The 18,688-nt window shown below is 30.0% G+C and overlaps 1 protein-coding gene across 1 annotated transcript; it reads left to right on the top strand.

Annotated features, from left to right (window-relative positions):
- Positions 1-17,034, top strand: LOC118197627 (alpha-aminoadipic semialdehyde dehydrogenase-like). The gene is made up of 8 exons (XM_085813457.1): positions 1-276; positions 3,466-3,711; positions 3,865-4,143; positions 9,788-10,093; positions 10,199-10,375; positions 11,977-12,183; positions 13,796-13,888; positions 16,651-17,034. The coding sequence occupies exons 1-8, from the start codon at positions 91-93 to the stop codon at positions 16,768-16,770; spliced, it is 1,614 nt and encodes a 537-aa protein (XP_085669583.1). The 5' UTR covers positions 1-90; the 3' UTR covers positions 16,771-17,034.
- The last annotated feature ends 1,654 nt before the right edge of the window (positions 17,035-18,688 follow it).

The raw sequence follows: 18,688 nt of genomic DNA, 5'->3' as shown, positions 1-18,688 counted from the left end.
ATTAATTAAAAGTAGCTGCGCGCGGCTCCACGTTAAAAAGTAGTATGCCCGCATATTTCTCCATTTTTTGATCTGAAGTAATTTTTAGCTATGTTTATTGCTTTCAGAAGCATTGTTAAATTTACACCAAGTCGTGTCTTCCTTTTCAGAACTATGCAGAAAGTAAATGCAAGTTCCTATTTAATCGAAGAGCCTAAATATGCATTTTTAAAAGAACTAGGGTTAGAGAAAAAAAATCTTGGAGTTTATCATGGATCTTGGACAGGTTCTGGAGAAGTGAGTGTTAACTTTTTCGGATATTTCATTTTGTGTGAAATATAGTATTTGTAGTCTTAGCTTGAATTGGGAGGAGGGCGGAAATTTCTAGTTTGATTCCTTTATTTTTTAATATTTGCTTATTCTCAGTGTTTCTCATTGTCTTCTACTTCATATGTATAGTACTCTTCTTTGGAAATTTATAGCAAACTTACATTATGTAGTACAGATTGTATACAGATAGTATACAGATTGTTTGGAAATAAATAGTACATAGTGGAAGTGCAGTACAATGAGCAGCCATAACTTTGTAATCATACTTTTCTAGATACAAGAGCTTAGCACTTTCTTTGTGATTTTGGTGCAGTGTGGTTTCAAGAATAATTTGAAAGGAAAGAGTCTAGCTTCCTCCAGCATTTCAAAATAGAAACACAGCCCTTTTTTTCTGTGTTCTGTTTACCAACTTGGTAAAATTTTGCTTTGAAATCAAGTACTGGAGGAGTTAAAGCAGCAAAAATCAACATAATACTCATAAATTTGCAGGATTAATTTCAAAGTTTTAAAATGTTGGTAAAAAAACTTCAAAAACTGGTCCTGCAAATTTATAAGTATATGAATATTATGCTGATTATTGTTGCCTTAACTCTTCCAATAATCATTACTAGGCATGCTGTTTTAACTCAAATTTGATTAGCTCCAAACAAGGTTATTATTATTATTATTTTTTTGCTGGAAACTTCTGCACCTGAAGAAGAAAGTACTACATTTAAAATTTTCTAAATCAAATTTATGAACGTTTTGATGATTCTTGTTGCTGTAACTCCTCCAACAATCATTATCCTGTGTGTTATTTTAACTCAAATTTGGAATACAGTCAAAAGTCGTTAATTCGGACACCCATAATCCGGACCTCAAAGCTACCAACTTTCTGCGCATGCGTCGCGTTAACCCGTGCGCGTAAGACCTTTATGGCTACGAATATGCATATGCGCATGCGCATAATACTTTACACATGCGCGGTTAATGTGTAATGGATGGTATAAGCTAAGCTAAAGTTATCCAATTCAGTTAATGTTGCACATTGCGTTGTTCCTCAATCTTCGAATTGGATCCGCCTTATTATTTTTTGCAGACTGTTAGAGCGATTTTATAAAAGTAAGCTTGAACTTACGAATTGGATCTGCCTTATTATTTTTTGCAGACTGTTAGAGCGATTTTATAAAAGTAAGGTTGAACTTACGATTATGTCAAATAGAATTTTCGATATATATTTACTAATATGTAAAGGATTTACAGAGCGAAAGTATGTTTCAAAATCCGAAATCTGTTTATCAATTTCACGCTACTCTGCGGCAGGGGGGGGGATGCCGCGACACGCAATGAATTGGAAGTTGATCTGTCAGCACTATCCTTATCTTCAGGGCAGATATTTTTATTTTATTTGGCTTATAATTCCTTACTAAATGTAGTATTTCATCTTGATGTACTCCGTCTTTGATATGATTTAAATCAAGTTCCTCGTCATTATAATTCACTTCCGATAGTGAAGAAAGTGACACAGAGGTTATTGAAAACGAAAAAATTTCGTTTGACAAATTAGTCGGTATTCTCGACACAGCAATTATGGGACTTGAACAGTGTAACTTTGTAACTAAACAAGAAATTATGTCTGTTTAATAGAATTAAAGAGAAAGTATTATCACATGAAACGAAGCAACTTAAACAACTTACATTGAAAGAAATGTTTAATAAAGTAAACAAATAAATATTAAGCTTTTTCTTTTTGTAAATTTTGATACCCTTTAGTTCATAATTGTTCTTTATTTCATAAATTACGATTTCATATTTTAAATTTTGTAATTTCTGCATGCCATCTTACCATATTTAAACTGATGATCTATAATCCGGAATCGCCGAAGTCCCGACGAGTCCGGATTAACGACTTTTGACTGTATACTGTTTCTTTGGCTAAAGTTGATAACATTACAAAATAGACAATGTCTTCTATTTTTATAACTTTTTTTTTTTTTTTTTAAATCTAGTAGTCTCTCATCCACTGATTTATTCTGAAGTGTTCAACTGATACTTAACAGTTTTGGACAACTATTTTGTAATCAGTACTTTTGCTTCAGTTTTTCAATATATCTCAAAAAAAAAAAAAAAAAAAAAATCCATCTTGAGCTTTTGAGTGCTGTTATTTTCATTAACTTCCTGATTAACAGAATTTTTTCTCCAAATATGAATTAATTCTCTCCAGTCATATACAGTATTTTCTGATGGAATTTGTATTTTTGTGTTACCTGGATGACTTCCATTTAAAGTGAGACCGATTGAGTTTCCATTTTGTGTAGCTTTCTAGCTTTTTGTGAGTCTTATATTTAAGAATACTTAAAATTTAACTAAAAAGCTTAAAAAAATTATGGTGAAAATTAATGTACTTATTTTCCAATCAGCAGTATAACAAATAACTGGGGAAAAAGTTGAATTAATGCATTCAACTTTATCAAAAAGATGGAAGTGTAGATAATTATTGAATGGTTGAGATGTAAAGCGTTATGATGGGGCTTAATGAAAAACTGGGCATTTCATTATTATGGCCCTTGTTATTTAAATGGTCTCAAGATTATCACCAAGTTTATATGTATGGGAGAAACGTCGTGGCACGCAATTAACTGGAAGTTGATCTGTCAGCACTATCCTCATCTTCAGAGCAGATGTTTTATTTGGCTTATAATTCCTTACTAAATGTAGTATTTCATCTCGATGTACTTCGTCTTTGATATGATTTAAATCAAATTCCTTGTCATTATAAATATCACGAATACACATCAAATAGTTTCTGGTTGCAATTTTCTAATTTCGACTATGCGCACGTTGAAAGAAATGTTTAATAAAGTAAACAAATAAATATTAAGCTTTTGTGTTTGTAAATTTTGATACCCTTTAGATCATAATTGCTCTTTATTTCATAAATTACGGTTTCATATTTTTAATTTTATAATTTCTGCATGCCATCTTACCATAGTGAAATTTATGATCTATAATCCGGAATCGCCAAAGTCCCTACAAGTCCGGATTAAAGACTTTTGACTGTATTTAATAAAAATTTCTATGAAAATATAAATTCTAAATATCACGAGTATTGCATTTATATCTAATCAAAAAATCATGTAGTTAGACCTCATCAAATTCTATGTGTCCATTCCATAGGTTGTCCCTTCTATATCACCAACTAACAATAGACCAATTGCTGATGTTGTACAAGGAAATTTAAATGATTATGAATCTGCTGTTAAAGCTACACAAAAGGCATGGGACATATGGGCCGATCTTCCAGCACCACAAAGGGGAGAAATTGTTCGTCAAATTGGAGAAGCTCTTCGAGCAAAAAAGGCACCTCTGGGAAAATTAGTTTCCTTGGAAATGGGAAAAATTTTGCCAGAAGGTGAAGGAGAGGTGAGCCATTTTCTTTATTTTTCGCTTTAATTTTTCTGGAAAATACATAAAAAACCGGAAATTTTAAAATTAGCAGACTGTTTAATAAGATTTTTATCGTTAGCAAATAATAACTATACATACCTCACTTTAATATTACATGACTTGATTTAGGTTCAAGAGTATATCGACATATGTGATTATGCAGTGGGTTTATCGAGAATGATTGATGGTAAGGTTCTGCCATCTGAAAGACCTGGCCATGCTCTTCTGGAAATGTGGAATCCTCTTGGAGCTATTGGAATAATCACAGCATTTAATTTTCCTGTCGCTGTATATGGATGGAATAATGCTATCGCTATGGTATGCGGAGATGTCATGGTATGGAAAGGTGCTTCAACTACTATGCTTACAAGTGTTGCTGTAATAAAAATAATTTCTTCAGTTTTAGAAGTAAGTAGGAAGTTTAGCATGAGAATTTTAATGGTTTTTATTTGTTACTGTGTTCTTATTTAATTTAATTATTGATGCTATGTGAACTGCCCTTCTGCTAAGTTATACTATTTGTTTTACATTGGGCGTCTGTGGAAGAGAGACCTGTATCTGATCGTCTTCAAAACTTATAGAATTTTGCTGAAAATCTATGTCAAGCAAAGTTTGCTATTTTAACTACTTTTAAACCATTAACGTTAGAAAATAAAAAAGGCACATATCATGTATCAGTGGTCTTCAAACTGTGTTCTATAGAACTGTAGGGCTCCTTGATACTCCTTTGGGAACTCTATAAGTTAGATTCAGAATTCAAAAAGATTCGGTTAATCTTCGGATTATGGTAACTTGGCAATTTTTTGGCGAAAATTTGGCGACCAACCCTGCTACAGAAACCTACTAGTTTTTTTTTTGGACGCCATTTTGTTTTCACGAAGTAAAGGCATGTTTTTTTTTTTTTTACTCAAAATTTTTTTCCAACAATCTGCTAGCTGAATTACGCTTATGTTAGAACTTTTATGGAACAGAAGTGCTTAATCATGACGAAAATTAGGTGTGAAATTGGGAGAAAGTGCAGAATCGCCCACTGCTTGCCACATTTTTAAGAATTACACATACACAGTATCATCCATGTACACGTCGACCTATTTTCACTTAAAAAAAATCCCAGAATTGCACAAAAATGGCATTGCGCACACTCTTGACTTTATCCATGTACACTGCTAAAGTCCTAGCTAGTAACCTTTATTGCCTTACCAAAATGTCGCCAAACTACCTGTTACCATATTCCAAAGATTAGCCAAAGATTCTTTTTTATAACTCATGGATTTCAAAACTAACATCTGAAATAGTTGTTTAGATAATATTTTTGGTACAACTCTAATATATGACCTAATTTCACCAAATGTGGCGATATGTGTTCTGCGCTGGTTTTTGGCGCGATTGCGTGTTCTATGGCAACCCTGTTGACCTTGAAAAATCTTTCGCTGGAGCTCGTTGGTTCGCCTCTGTGTCTGAGAAGATGGGAGGGAAAGATAAAATCGTAGTTGTTGAATTGAAGTTCGGCAAAAAGAAATATGATTGTGGCTATCCTGTTGAGGGGTAGTGGGTATTTGGAACTGTGGAAAGAGGGTCTGGGAGATTATTTTTAATGGCAGTGCATGATAGAAGTAGGGATTTGTGATTTTATTTATTTGTGAACCATAATATAAATTTTCTGGATAGTGTGTCTGGCTGTCATGTAAATACGATAGTGATTACGTGGCGGCATGTTAAAGGCGGTATGAAATTTATATTTCTGCTATTCGAAAATGCATTAATTCATGGTAAGTGCATTTGGTACTTTTCCGTTTTACCGGCGCAAGCGATAAAGTCGCTAATAATGGTGCAACCGATGCCAAACGGAATATTCTCGCTGGTAACCTTTTACGCCTCATTTTCAAAACAAGTCGCAGCTTTTTCTTATCAGATTGATTGTTTCTTTCAATACTGACATATAATTACATAGAATTTTTATCAGATAGTTCAGTTTTATGTCCAAGGCCATTTTCGGTAATTAAGTCAATTAGGATGCAATCACAGCGCTTACCCGAAGCCGAATATATAGAAAAGGTAAAGTCAAGAGTTAAATTCATCAATTCTAATGAGAATGCATTAGCGAAGTAAAGTACTGCAGTTTTACATAATTTCTGAGTAAGCTATTCGTACGAATTGAAATATTTCTTGCATTTAAACTTGTGTTCCAAATTAAGATTTAACTTGAAATTAATGTAGATAATTACTGAGAGCATTAGATTTTTGTAGAGAGTAGTTTACGTGAGAAGAGATCGCTTCGGGTCACGTGATATGAACCATGAAAGCGTAGTAAATTCTTAAATTAATGTCTTTTTACAAATTTATTGTCTTTATTTATCGGTTTTTTATAAAATTTTAAGCGATATTAAAATGTTTATGCCTTTAAAAAAAGAATTCTTAAAACTAACATTTTTTTAAATATTTTTTATGTGTATACTGTATGTTGATGCCAATAAAGTCTGCTTGGCGAGATTTGCGCCGGCGAAACGGAAAAGTACCGTGCATTTTATTTTATCCGTGTTCTTATTTTGTAGAATGTTATGTTCATTGGTTCTTTAGTGTGAATTTCTGTCGTTATTGTTGTTTTTTTAAATTGTTTAAAATTTATTTTAGTTTATTTTGTTGTTTAGTGTCTAGACTGTACAATTTGTAGATGTTTTTTAAAGTTGAAACAGAACGCTGTGTACATGGTATTATTTGAAATTTATTGTTGTTATGTTATTTTATTAAAGAGAGGAGTGCGTAGATCGTAGATTCCTTCCTTGCCTAAATTGTGCAATTCGTAGAATTTTTTTAAAGTTTAAACAGGATGCTGTGTACATGGTATTCTTTGAAATTTATTGTTGTTATGTTAATTTATTAAAGCGAGGTGTGCGTAGTTTGTAGATTCGTTCGTTGCCTACATTGTGCAATTCGTAGATGTTTTTTAAAGTTAAAACATGTCACTGTGTACATGGATTCTTGTCAAATATTTTTGGTTAGAAACTTTACGTTTTTGCTATCTAAATTTTTTGTTTTTGTTTCGGATTTTTAGCTAAATTGTGTGTTCAAAATGTAGTTTTTGCATGTGCAAAAACTGCGTTTTTGGAGACATTTTAGGCTAAAAGTTCAAAATGTAGACAAAAAATTTAGATAGTAATATGGCAGCGTGAAGGCGAGAAATTTGGCGACTTGAGGGCGCATATCAGAGTAGTTCCATATTTTTATTTCTTTTGTTATTGTTGCCTAAAATAATATGAATTTTTTTATTAAAATAATAAAATTTTTTTTCTTTCTCAAATTTTCTTCGTAAAATGCATACAGCATTGATGTATTTTCAGTGTTGTTTTAACATTTACTTTTCTGCTATGATAGAGTTTCCATGCCCCTCTCCTCCCTCTCCCAAAAAAGTGCAGTTTCAGATTTGGTACAACTCTAATATACGCCCTAATTTCACCAAATGTGGCGATATGTGTTCTGCGCTGGTTTTTAGCACGATTGCGTGTTCTATTGCAACCCTGTTGACGTTGAAAAATCTTTCACTGGAGCTCGTTGGTTCGCCTCTGTGTCTGAGAAGATGGGAGGGAAAGATAAAATGGTAGTTGTTGAATTGAAGTTCAGCAAAAGGAAATATGATTGTGGCTATCCTGTTGAGGGGTAGTGGGTATTTGGAACTGTGGAAAGAGGGTCTGGGAGATTATTTTTAATGGCAGTGCATGATAGAAGTAGGGATTTGTGATTTTATTTATTTGTGAACCATAGTATAAATTTTCTGGATAGTGTGTCTGGCTGTCATGTAAATACGATAGTGATTACGTGGCGGCATGTTAAAGGCGGTATGAAATTTATATTTCTGCTATTCGAAAATGCATTAATTCATGGTAAGTGCATTTTATTTTATCCTTGTTCTTATTTTGTAGAATGTTATGTTCATTGGTTCTTTAGTGTGAATTTCTGTCGTTATTGTTGTTTTTTTAAATTGTTTGAAATTTATTTTAGTTTATTTTGTTGTTTAGTGTCTAGACTGTACAATTTGTAGATGTTTTTTAAAGTTGAAACAGAATGCTGTGTACATGGTATTATTTGAAATTTATTGTTGTTATGTTATTTTATTAAAGAGAGGAGTGCGTAGATCGTAGATTCCTTCCTTGCCTAAATTATGCAATTCGTAGAATTTTTTTTAAAGTTTAAACAGGATGCTGTGTACATGGTATTCTTTGAAATTTATTGTTGTTATGTTAATTTATTAAAGCGAGGTCTGCGTAGTTTGTAAATTCATTCGTTGCCTACATTGTGTAATTCGTAGATTTTTTTTAAAGTTAAAACATGTCGCTGTGTACATGGATTCTTGTCAAATATTTTTGGTTAGAAACTTTACGTTTTTGCTATCTAAATTTTTTGTTTTTGTTTCGGATTTTTAGCTAAATTGTGTGTTCAAAACGTAGTTTTTGTATGTGCGAAAACAGCGTTTTTGGAGACATTTTAGGCTAAAAGTTCAAAATGTAAACAAAAAATTTAGATAGTAATATGGCAGCGTGAAGTTTCTCGCCAAAAATATTTTGCGACTTGAGGGCGCATATCAGAGTAGTTCCTCAGATTTTTTTAAGCGTAAAAATTTAAAGGTCATTGCCATATATAAACTTATGATGTTGGTGATTAAATATAAAATTTTAAAAGCATGATTCTTAGATGTTTGAAAATTTCAGTTTATTTCACAAATTGGGAATTTCAGCCATTGTAAGTCAAAGTTACCGTGCAAATGCAATTCTGACAAAATTAGGTAAAACTGGAATTTTCTGTATGTCTTGACAAGAAAAATTGGAACTTGCATAGTATCCCATGGACTTGAAATTGTTACCAAACAGTATTTGCACTTTAATTTGATGCAACCCTGATTGATTCTCGATAATCTAGTATTTATTTTCATAAACAAGGATATAAATTAACTGTTATTGCTGCATTTTCTCCCTGCATTGTTTAAAAACACAGAGAGAGAGCGAGAGAGTTTAATGGCTGTAGAATCACATTTGTGAAAACTCCAGTTCATTTGCAGCTGTTAGAAAGAATTAAACTGGTGAAAGGGAGGGAACAGCAAGATATGGCTGGTGAAACGGTAATAGGTTGAAGCAATCGCTTGCTGGCAGTTTTCATCAATAGCATTCTAAACAGAGCTTTTGGTAAAATTGGAGGGCCTAACAAAATAACAGAAATCAACAAAAAGCTTTTTACGAAGCACAGAAATGAAGTGGGTCAGATACTTTTGCAGCAGTGCCTGTTTGGTGGATTGTGCGGAGAGACTAACTGTGTTTTATTATAAGAATTGCAAGTAGAAGTGCAGCTCGAATTCAGAACGAATAACTTATGCAACTTTGGAGAGATCTCCATGAACTTTCATAGTTTGATGGTAGCCAACTTTCATTTTCAAAAGGATAATATGTAAGTATTGAAAAATTCCTTTTATTTAATAGCTTAACAAACTCAGTGACTCAGGCATGCCAATCTAGATTATTTTATCTTTCTAGTAAACTAGGAATTGTAGGTGGAATAGATACAATTTGCAATGAGAATTTTTAATTCTGGATCTGATCAGCTTTTTTTTTTTTTTAACATAATGAAAGAGATTTCTTATTGAGAGTTATTAGGGAATGATCATCTTTCATCGGAAAGGAATATTTTACTAGTATTTAATTCCTACTTTGTACTTATCGATGTATAAAAATTTAAATTATTCAACTTGATTAAGATGCATTATGTTTTGGCAAAAGTATTAATTATAATTAAAACAGGAAAAGTCATTCTATTGTCAATTTTTCTTGATGTGTACTTTCATATTAAGTGTTAAATAAATGGTGAAATTTATATTTGATTGTGTAGGTGCTTATAGACACAGTAGTGTCTATAAGCAAAGAATAAAAGAAAACAAAGAATAAAAGAAAAGGAATATTGTGTCTAAGTAATTTTTAAGTTAAGCTTAGGTTATCTTTCAGGTGTATTTTCACAATGAAAGTATATTAAATAAATTTTTATCATACAATTTGTATATCTTTCATTGCAGAGAAACAAATTACCTGGAGCAATTTGTTCTTTGGTTTGTGGAGGTTCAGATATCGGTGCTACTATGACTAAAGATGAACGTTTACCTTTAATATCTTTTACTGGAAGCACTAAGGTAGGCCTACAAGTAGCCATGCAAGTACAAAACAGATTTGGTAGAAGTCTGCTAGAATTAGGTGGTAATAATGCTATCATTGTTGCTGATGATGCAGATTTAAAGATGGTAATCCAATCAGCAGTCTTTGCTTGTGTTGGTACTGCTGGTCAAAGATGCACCACAACCAGAAGATTAATTGTTCATGAGAAGGTAATCTGATACTGATATCTATTCAGTGATAAATTTACTATAGATATATTTGTTTTGATATATTTGCTATAGATTTTCAGTCTTTTTTTATAATCTTTTGATTAGGTGTACAGTGAAGTAGTTGATAGGCTTAAAAAAGCATACACAAAAATAAGAATTGGGGATCCAACTGAACCAAGCACTCTGTATGGTCCTATGCATACTAAGCAAAGTATTGATGAGTACTTGAAAGCCATCGAGCAAGCAAAACAGCTTGGTGGAGTTATTGAATATGGAGGAAAGGTATGTGTTGTGAATTTTTTTGTTTTAGTGAAACTCTTTCTATAAATACATTTTTTTTTTCAGTCTTACTTAAATCTTTATTGATTATAAAGACTTGGAAACAGTTATTGTCTATTGATTGCCTAATAAAATAAATTTTGATTTATTTGATGAAAAATATAAAATTTGATAAATTTTTTATGGGAACATTTTAGCTTTTATAACAGATATTTTGGCATATGTTGATGCATATGAAGTTGAATATAAAATAGATGTAGGCATGTTTTATATATGACAAGCTATTTATTTTCAGAACGTAAGTTTTTCATATAATTTCCTGCTGTGTTTATGGATTTGTACAATAAGTTTAAAAAGAGGCTAGATGTCATAAGCCAAGCTATTTTTGTAGATGTCAGACTGCAAAAGCCTGCAACTTCAAAGGTTTGGTAAAAATATTTTCCTCTCAATGATTTCTTCATTTTTAAGATGCAACATTTATTCATGTGCAGAAAATGTGATCTTGCCATGTTCTATGCAGAGCAAAGAATTTTTTTTTTTTTTGAAAATTTAGCTTCTGGTGGCCAAATAGACTGGCTGGTAAGATTTTTGTGATATTTTCAGCTGTAACACAATCATTTTTAATTGTATAATAATAAATGATCAGTTTCTCTTCTAAAGGCTTTCATAAGGTAATTTTACTCACAGAATGATAAAAAAAATATGTTTTGTTCATATTTAAATAATTATTGTCTGCAGATAGCTCTGGTTTGAATTTCTTTGTTGTCTTGATCATAGAAATATCCAAATAAATGAAATCATGTTTATTTGTTGAGAATTTAATTATTTATTACTTTAGTATTATTCTTAATGAAAGGTTATTATTTATTAAAGGTTACCACTTGTATGTGTGGCTGTCTAAAATTATTAAAAAAAAGATTTTAATGAGTCTAGTAATTTTACGAATCCAGCTAAAAGTTAATAATAAAAGAAATTAATTAAGCTTTTAAATTGCTTAGCTTGTTAATCAATAAGAGAGAGGGATTAAATTTGAAAGAAAATTCAAGTATTTTCTGCCTTATCGAATGGCAGTGCACTAACATGCAAAAGATGAAAATAATTTATTTTTAGCAGTGAGAATAAATTTCTTTTAAATCCCGAATTCATTGATTAAATCTAAAAGACAATCTTACTTTTTTTCTGAATGGGAACACATTTCTTTAGATCACTGAGTTTGTTAACCAAAGTTTCATTAAACTTGCACAAAACATAAAATAAATAAGAAGGAAGATGAAGGACTACTAGTGTTTAAAATTTGGTAGGCATGTGTCATTGTTTTGCACCATATAAGGAACATACATGCAGATTCTTCATTATTTAATAATAGAGGCAATACTTAATGTATTATGTTGAAGTGTTTGTGACTCTGAAACATTTCATTTGATTAAAAAGTACAATTTTCTGTTATCAGTAGTAGCAGTAAATGTTTTATTTTAATGATTGGGGGGGGGGGGGGAGCTGTTTTTCATTTTTAGCAAATCATTTATTTGTTTGCCCTAAATTTTTGTGATGGGAACTGTAAATTATTTATGAAGTCATTTTTTATGCATTCTGTTATTTGATAGGTTCTTGACATGCCAGGCAATTACGTTGAACCGACCATAATAACTGGCCTTGCTCATGATGCAGAAGTTGTGCATCGAGAAACCTTTGCTCCTATAGTATATGTTTTGAAAACATCAAGTGTTGATGAGGCCATCAAATGGAATAATGAAGTGAAGCAAGGCTTGTCAAGCAGCATATTCACTCAGAATCTTGGAAATGTGTTCAAGGTTTGTGATCTAAATAATAATACATATATCCTTCTTTTTCTGGTTTTGTTATACATAAAATGCAGAATAAATTTTGAGAATAAAATGAAATATCTGTTTTAAAATATTCTGAATTTTCTGAAAGATATGCATCTGTTCTAGATTTTTAACTTTTTGCTGCCACGTGAACTCCGCTAAATAAGACTTCAAATGGTGTCTTTCTGTACTCTTATGTTTCTTGTACTGCCATGATGAAGAAGGTACTTGCTGAATATTTTGGTTATGAACTCGAATGTGGATTGAATTTTTGGTTCACTTTGAGAAGCTCAAAACTGGCTTTTTATAATTCTGCTGTTTTACAGGCAGCCCAGGAGCTAAAAATTATTATTCCTTTTCTGATATTTTCTTTGATTGCAGTTAACAAAGTCCTGGTTTTTTGGATTTGGGCATTGTAAGGTTTCTTTAGTTTTCTGGCAAATGCCACCAAAAATCCTCTAAGGTGATAGAACATGGCCAACTTAATTTCTGCCCCAAAACTGGCCTTCATTAATATCGATGATTAAGCTTTCACCACCTATTTTTTTTATTTTCATGACTCTGCATCTCATAGATGCATATTTCTCATAAACAGTTGCTCCAGTTTATAACAGTAGCATCAGCTATGCTGAGTTTTTTCATGCAAAATTTTATTGATGCCACTTCTTTAGACCAGTCGCAGATAAATCTGATGGCAGTAAAACTAGTTGACAACTCACATTCTCACCAATTCTATGTCTTTTGAGAATCATCATATGTTTTTTGATTCACTCAAATAAAACCTGATTACTTGCAAATTGGAGCATTGAAGATCACTCAGCAATGCATTGTACTCTGGTAAGAAACTATTAGTATCACCATCATCATTTGGTAGATCACATAGATCTATGATTGAACTATAAATTCCCTTCCCTCCAAAAAAAAATATTTTTAAAACTGTATCTTGTAGAGTGACATCATATGGTTACAGTCATGATTAATTTATGTTACAGTTCCGAAGCTGGCAATTATTTGTTAGATGAATTTTGTCTTTCTCTTCATTAACGCATAAGCATCCAGTTGACAATGTGTGCATATCTGTTATGCTAATGAAGAGTTATAGTTTTGTTCATTTAAAAAGGCAGCATCTAAAAGCTGCAAAATAACAGTTTTCTCATCCATTCACGAGTATTGCTACATGTAGCTTATCTTTGGGCATGTATCTTATCTTCTTATGACATCTTGTCCTCTTGTGATATGTATCTTATCTTCTTGCAATGAGTATCTTATCTTCCCAATGTCATTGTTAATCACAGGCTGGATGGCAGATTGAGAAGTATTGGAATTATTTTCCTAATAGAAAATTTTCACAATATTGGTGGCAGAATTATATGATAAAACACCCATAACCATTCTTAAGTTAAATTCAGAATGATTTTTGAAATTTGGAAGAGGTATCTGTATTTAGATGATAGTAAGAAATTCTGAGTGAGGTTATTTGCATTGTTCCATGCTTTTGAGTAACATCTTATGTGTTTTGTATTATGTTTTCATTTGAAAATATTATATATATATTTATAAACTATAAATTTATTGTTTTAATATGATAAAATTTCAGTGGCTGGGTCCAAAGGGATCTGATTGTGGTATTGTAAATGTTAACATTCCTACAAGTGGGGCTGAAATAGGTGGAGCTTTTGGTGGTGAAAAGGTGAGATATTTTCATAGTATACTGAAAAGTAACTTAACATATCAAAGGAGAGACATTATTTTGTTATAAATTTTTTAATGGTTACCATTTAATATCCAAAAGCAATACTAAAATTGGTTTCTGCTGTGAAAATGATATTTTGTGGTTTCATGATTTTTATTACATTTTACTTCTAAGATGTTAAATTTCATGTTAAAATACATTTTGAATACATTTCCAAATTCTGATAATTCATAGAAAGTTGATGGTAGTGATAGAGGTCCATTTTGCTGGAAGTCGTTGTATATATTATTAATTGATCAATTTTAAGTGGAAAATTTTAGGTATTTGCATAATATTGCAACCATCTTAGTAGAAGTAGCCAAATTTTCAGAAAGTGCCAAACTAATAGTAAACTTTGTAATATGAAACAAAGAAAATAAAATTGTAAAATAATTTGTGAATACACTATACATGGCCTATATAACTTGAGCAATAATAAGAAAGTTTGAACCCAAAATTACCATCTTAATAGAAGTAGCCAAATTTTCAGAAAGTGCCAAACTAATAGTAAACTTTATAATATGAAACAAAGAAAATAAAAGGGTAAAATAATTTGTGAATACACTGTACATGGCCTATATAACTTGAGCAATAATAAGAAAATTTGAACCCAAAATTATTATATTGCAGTCTATCACTTCAAAGAAAGATTTATTATTAAAAATTTAAAAAAAAATATTAAACATTAAAGTTAAGAAAAGAAATCTACACTAGTTACATTATATACAATTTAAAACTTCATTTTTTAAAATTACAACACAGTTATGAATATTTTATGCAGTCCCCCAGTCCTTATATTTAGCAAAAATTTTATACATATTTAAAAAATATAAAATATGCGATTCTGTTTTGACAAAAATTGACTGAGATGTTGAGTTTCAAAATTTGGAATGTTTAATGCTTTTTCTGTGGCCTTTGGAGAGGCTAGTAATAAGTAAATAAATTAAAGCTAATCAAGGTTGATTTTTCCCTTTAAATGTCATTGTGATATTCTTCTGTAATTTACTAGTAACTAACATTCTTTAATTTATAATTTTGTTACAAAGCCAAAAGAATTCTCACACAAAATTTTATTTAAATGTTTTCAACTGGTCAAACTATGTTACTAATATTTTCATGAAATTTTCTTAGTTTAAAACCATGTTAAAAAAACTTATTAAACTAGAAATATTTAAAAATTTTAATTTATGAAAAACATGTTACAAGTTGTTTGTGTGACAGTACAGAAGCCTGCCAATGTCTCCTAGAACATGAATTCTCTAAGATTCTGTGAGTAAAAATTTGCCTTTAAAAAAATATATATATATATATATATATATATATATATATATATATTGATCAATGCCTTTTATGACAGTCTGTATAAAAATGCTTGTCAGGTAATCTGTTAATTCCAAAATTTTTTTTTTTTTTTAAACTAATATTTTATTTAAGTACAAAAACAAGCATTTCACTCTTCAGTTTGTGAATGGTCGCTGGATATGATCTCTAGCTTTAATATGAAATATCTGTGTTAATTTTTGTCATACAAAAGTCTCACTTTTAGCATTTTATTTTTTATATTAAATTAAAAATATTCCTAAATTTAAGGAAAATTTTATTCTGGCTATGCATGAATGTAAAATTATATAAAAAGTTAGATTTTATAATTTTCGCAAAACTAATTTTGTATAAGGTAAAAGATGCCAAAACATGAATATTTGCATCCTGTGTAAAAATGAAAGCCCTTACATACAGCGCAGTGTGTAAGTGTATAAAAATATATGTAAAAAAATTATATATTTAAAAAATATTTTTAAGTTTATATATTATATTTGAAAATATATATAAGATTGTAAACATTAAGTTCATAATTAAAAAGTGAAATAAAAATTAAAATTTTTGAGAAATGTATTTGTTGCATTTGAATTACTTGGTATGATACTGAATTTTGTGCAAGGATGTATGGAAAATAAATCATAAGTCTTTTGTTTCTTGAAGACACAACATATTTCTTTTAATTATTTAATTTATTAATTAATAATTGATTAAATTTAAATGATAAATTAAAAATTTTTATGCCTTGCTGACGTGTAACATTTAGAATTAAGGGAACAAGGAATGCAAATGAAAAGTCTTTGTGCTGTGGCAGTACTTGTCAAGGGTTCCTTCTAGAATTTTTTCATTCTTTTCGTCTCCTTTTTTTAAACATGATCATAACTATAGATATTATTAGGACAGAATTTTGTATATCAAATATCAAATCAATTTTGTATATCAAATATCAAATGAAAGTTCATTTCCTTTGAGGTGTACTGAAAAAAAAAAAAAAAAAAAAAGGCAATTAAAGTTTATCTTCGATAGTCAGGTGTATAGCCGACTTTTTTTTTTTTTTGGATTAAAATTCAACATATACCATATTCAAAGATCTTGAAAAATTTACGTGGAGGAAAGAGGATAAAAATTACTTTGATCTATGAGGTTGAACTATATCTAAAATCAAAGAGAATTAGAGAGCTCTTAAAAAGGAATAAAAGAAAATGATAATAATAAACTGAAAATCTGCAAAACCTCAGTTTGATTTTGAATTGCATGCAATTTATTGTTATTCCTCCTTCATTTTTATGAATTTTTATAAAACAAATTTCTGATTATATGAAATCCTTTTATTGTTTGTAAGTACTGTAAACAAAAAATTCTATGTATTTTTACATGCTTATTTAAAAATCTTTCTTTTTTAGCATACTGGAGGAGGAAGAGAATCAGGTAGTGATTCTTGGAAGCAGTATATGCGAAGATCAACGTGCACTATCAACTATTCTAAAGAACTTCCATTGGCACAAGGCATTAAATTTGAATAATTATTACATTAAAATATGCCATATGAAGTTTATAAACTTCTGATAGCATTTATATTGAATTGTTTTTCTCAAGAGTTTATCAGATTTATGTACTTTTTGCTGAATAGTTATGAAATGTTTAAGATCTATTTTTCTACTTTTGTAGAGAGAATATACATTTTTAAGGATATTGTGCCATTTTTCTAAAATACATTTACAAAAAATGCTTATATACTGTGAATATTTGACTTTTTGAATAATAAACCTATTCTCTTTTGGTGCTGATATGAGAATTTTGTCTTCTTGATTTTTGAAAAATAATATTTAATTCACAATACATGATTACATATTTTTGCAAGTGTAAAGTACGTAGGAAAAGTTTGCCATTTAGGAAGTCACATTTCTTATTCACACTGTTTCGTATAGCCATCATAATAATATTTTTATGAAGCATTATGTTCATGAAAGTTAAAAACTTAAATGAAAAAAAAAAAAAAAAAAAAAAAGATCAATAAAGAAATTTAGAGTTTTTGGTAAGAAATTCTTTTTCTCTTTAAATATATTTACGTTCACTAAAATTAATTTTTAAAATTTGCTAAAAAAAACTGAACAAAATCCACTTTTTTTTTTTTATAATGGGTATTTATTTCATATAGATTGCTATTTTTCTTTGCTTTGTTGTTTTCGAAATTTTTTTCATGACATTTTATTGCATAGTCATTTTTAAAAATAGCATTTCAGTAGCATTATTTAATAACTAACCAAAAGCAGTAGATTGCATACTACATGATTACCTAAATATTCATAACAAAGTTAGCAGGCAATTAGATAATGAGATTTGAAAAGTTAGTTCATTATAAGAATATTGATTATGGAGAAAGTGTATTTAAATTAGATAGGGATACACTGGAAACTGATAGAATTTTCTTACTGTTTATAATAGTTTTATCTTCCTGTCTTACAATTATAGAATATAAAATAAAAATTTAAAAAAAATCTGAAATGTTTCAGATTTTAAATTACGTTCAGAGGGATTTTAAATTACGTCCACAAAACGTTAAAAAAATTTTTAACTTTTTATGTGTTACCTTTATTTATTAAATATCATGTTCTTTGCACTTAAACCATAAAATTAAGTTCAATAGCAATGTCGCAAAATAATTTTAAAATGAGCATATCTTTAGAATTTCAAATACACAGTTCCGCGCACTGGAGATAAAAAGGTCCCCCCCTCCCCCGTTGAGTTTTGCCATTGCTTGCTTTGAAATCCTTGAGTTTGTTAATAAAAAATTCGTTAAAGTTTTACAAAATATGAAATCGATAATAAAACAAATTCCAAATTTCAAATTTGGTCTTCCACATGCCCAAATTCGTAGGAGGACTACGTCATTCAAAATTTGATGAATCTATGTACCATTGTTTTATCACATAGAAATATACATACATTTATGCAGATTTTTCATTATTTAATTTCTTCAACTATAATGCAGGACTCTTAATATTTGGTGGCAACAGTTTGAAAAGTGAAATGGACATTTATAGTGATTCGACGCAAAATCTCAATACGAAAACAATAGTCCTTCAGGGACAAAGCCCCTTTGGACTAATAAAAAATAAATTTTCAAAATTTTAACTCTGAATCAGCTTAATGACTACATTAATTACTCCCATCAACCTTAAATGACTTTTAATATAATCAAGGAAATGAGAATTTTTAAGCGAATTGTTTCTCCTGAACTCAAATACACCATTCTTTTCCTATTTTGTTATGCAGGTGATGTTACTATGAATTGCATAATTCAGGTGAGTTTCAGATGCAAAGTGAGATTTGGCAAGAATTAATGTAAAGCTCAAACATAGTGTTAGATTGAATGCTGAAAAAAAGTTATGTAAAGCTCAAACATAGTGTTAGATTGAATGCTGAAAAAAAGTTATGTAA

Source organism: Stegodyphus dumicola, chromosome 3, assembly GCF_044657685.1.
Source record: "Stegodyphus dumicola isolate Sdum_Otavi_A_Nest chromosome 3, ASM4465768v1".
Lineage (NCBI taxonomy): Eukaryota > Metazoa > Arthropoda > Arachnida > Araneae > Eresidae > Stegodyphus > Stegodyphus dumicola.
This window is presented reverse-complemented; position numbering and strand designations above follow the sequence as displayed.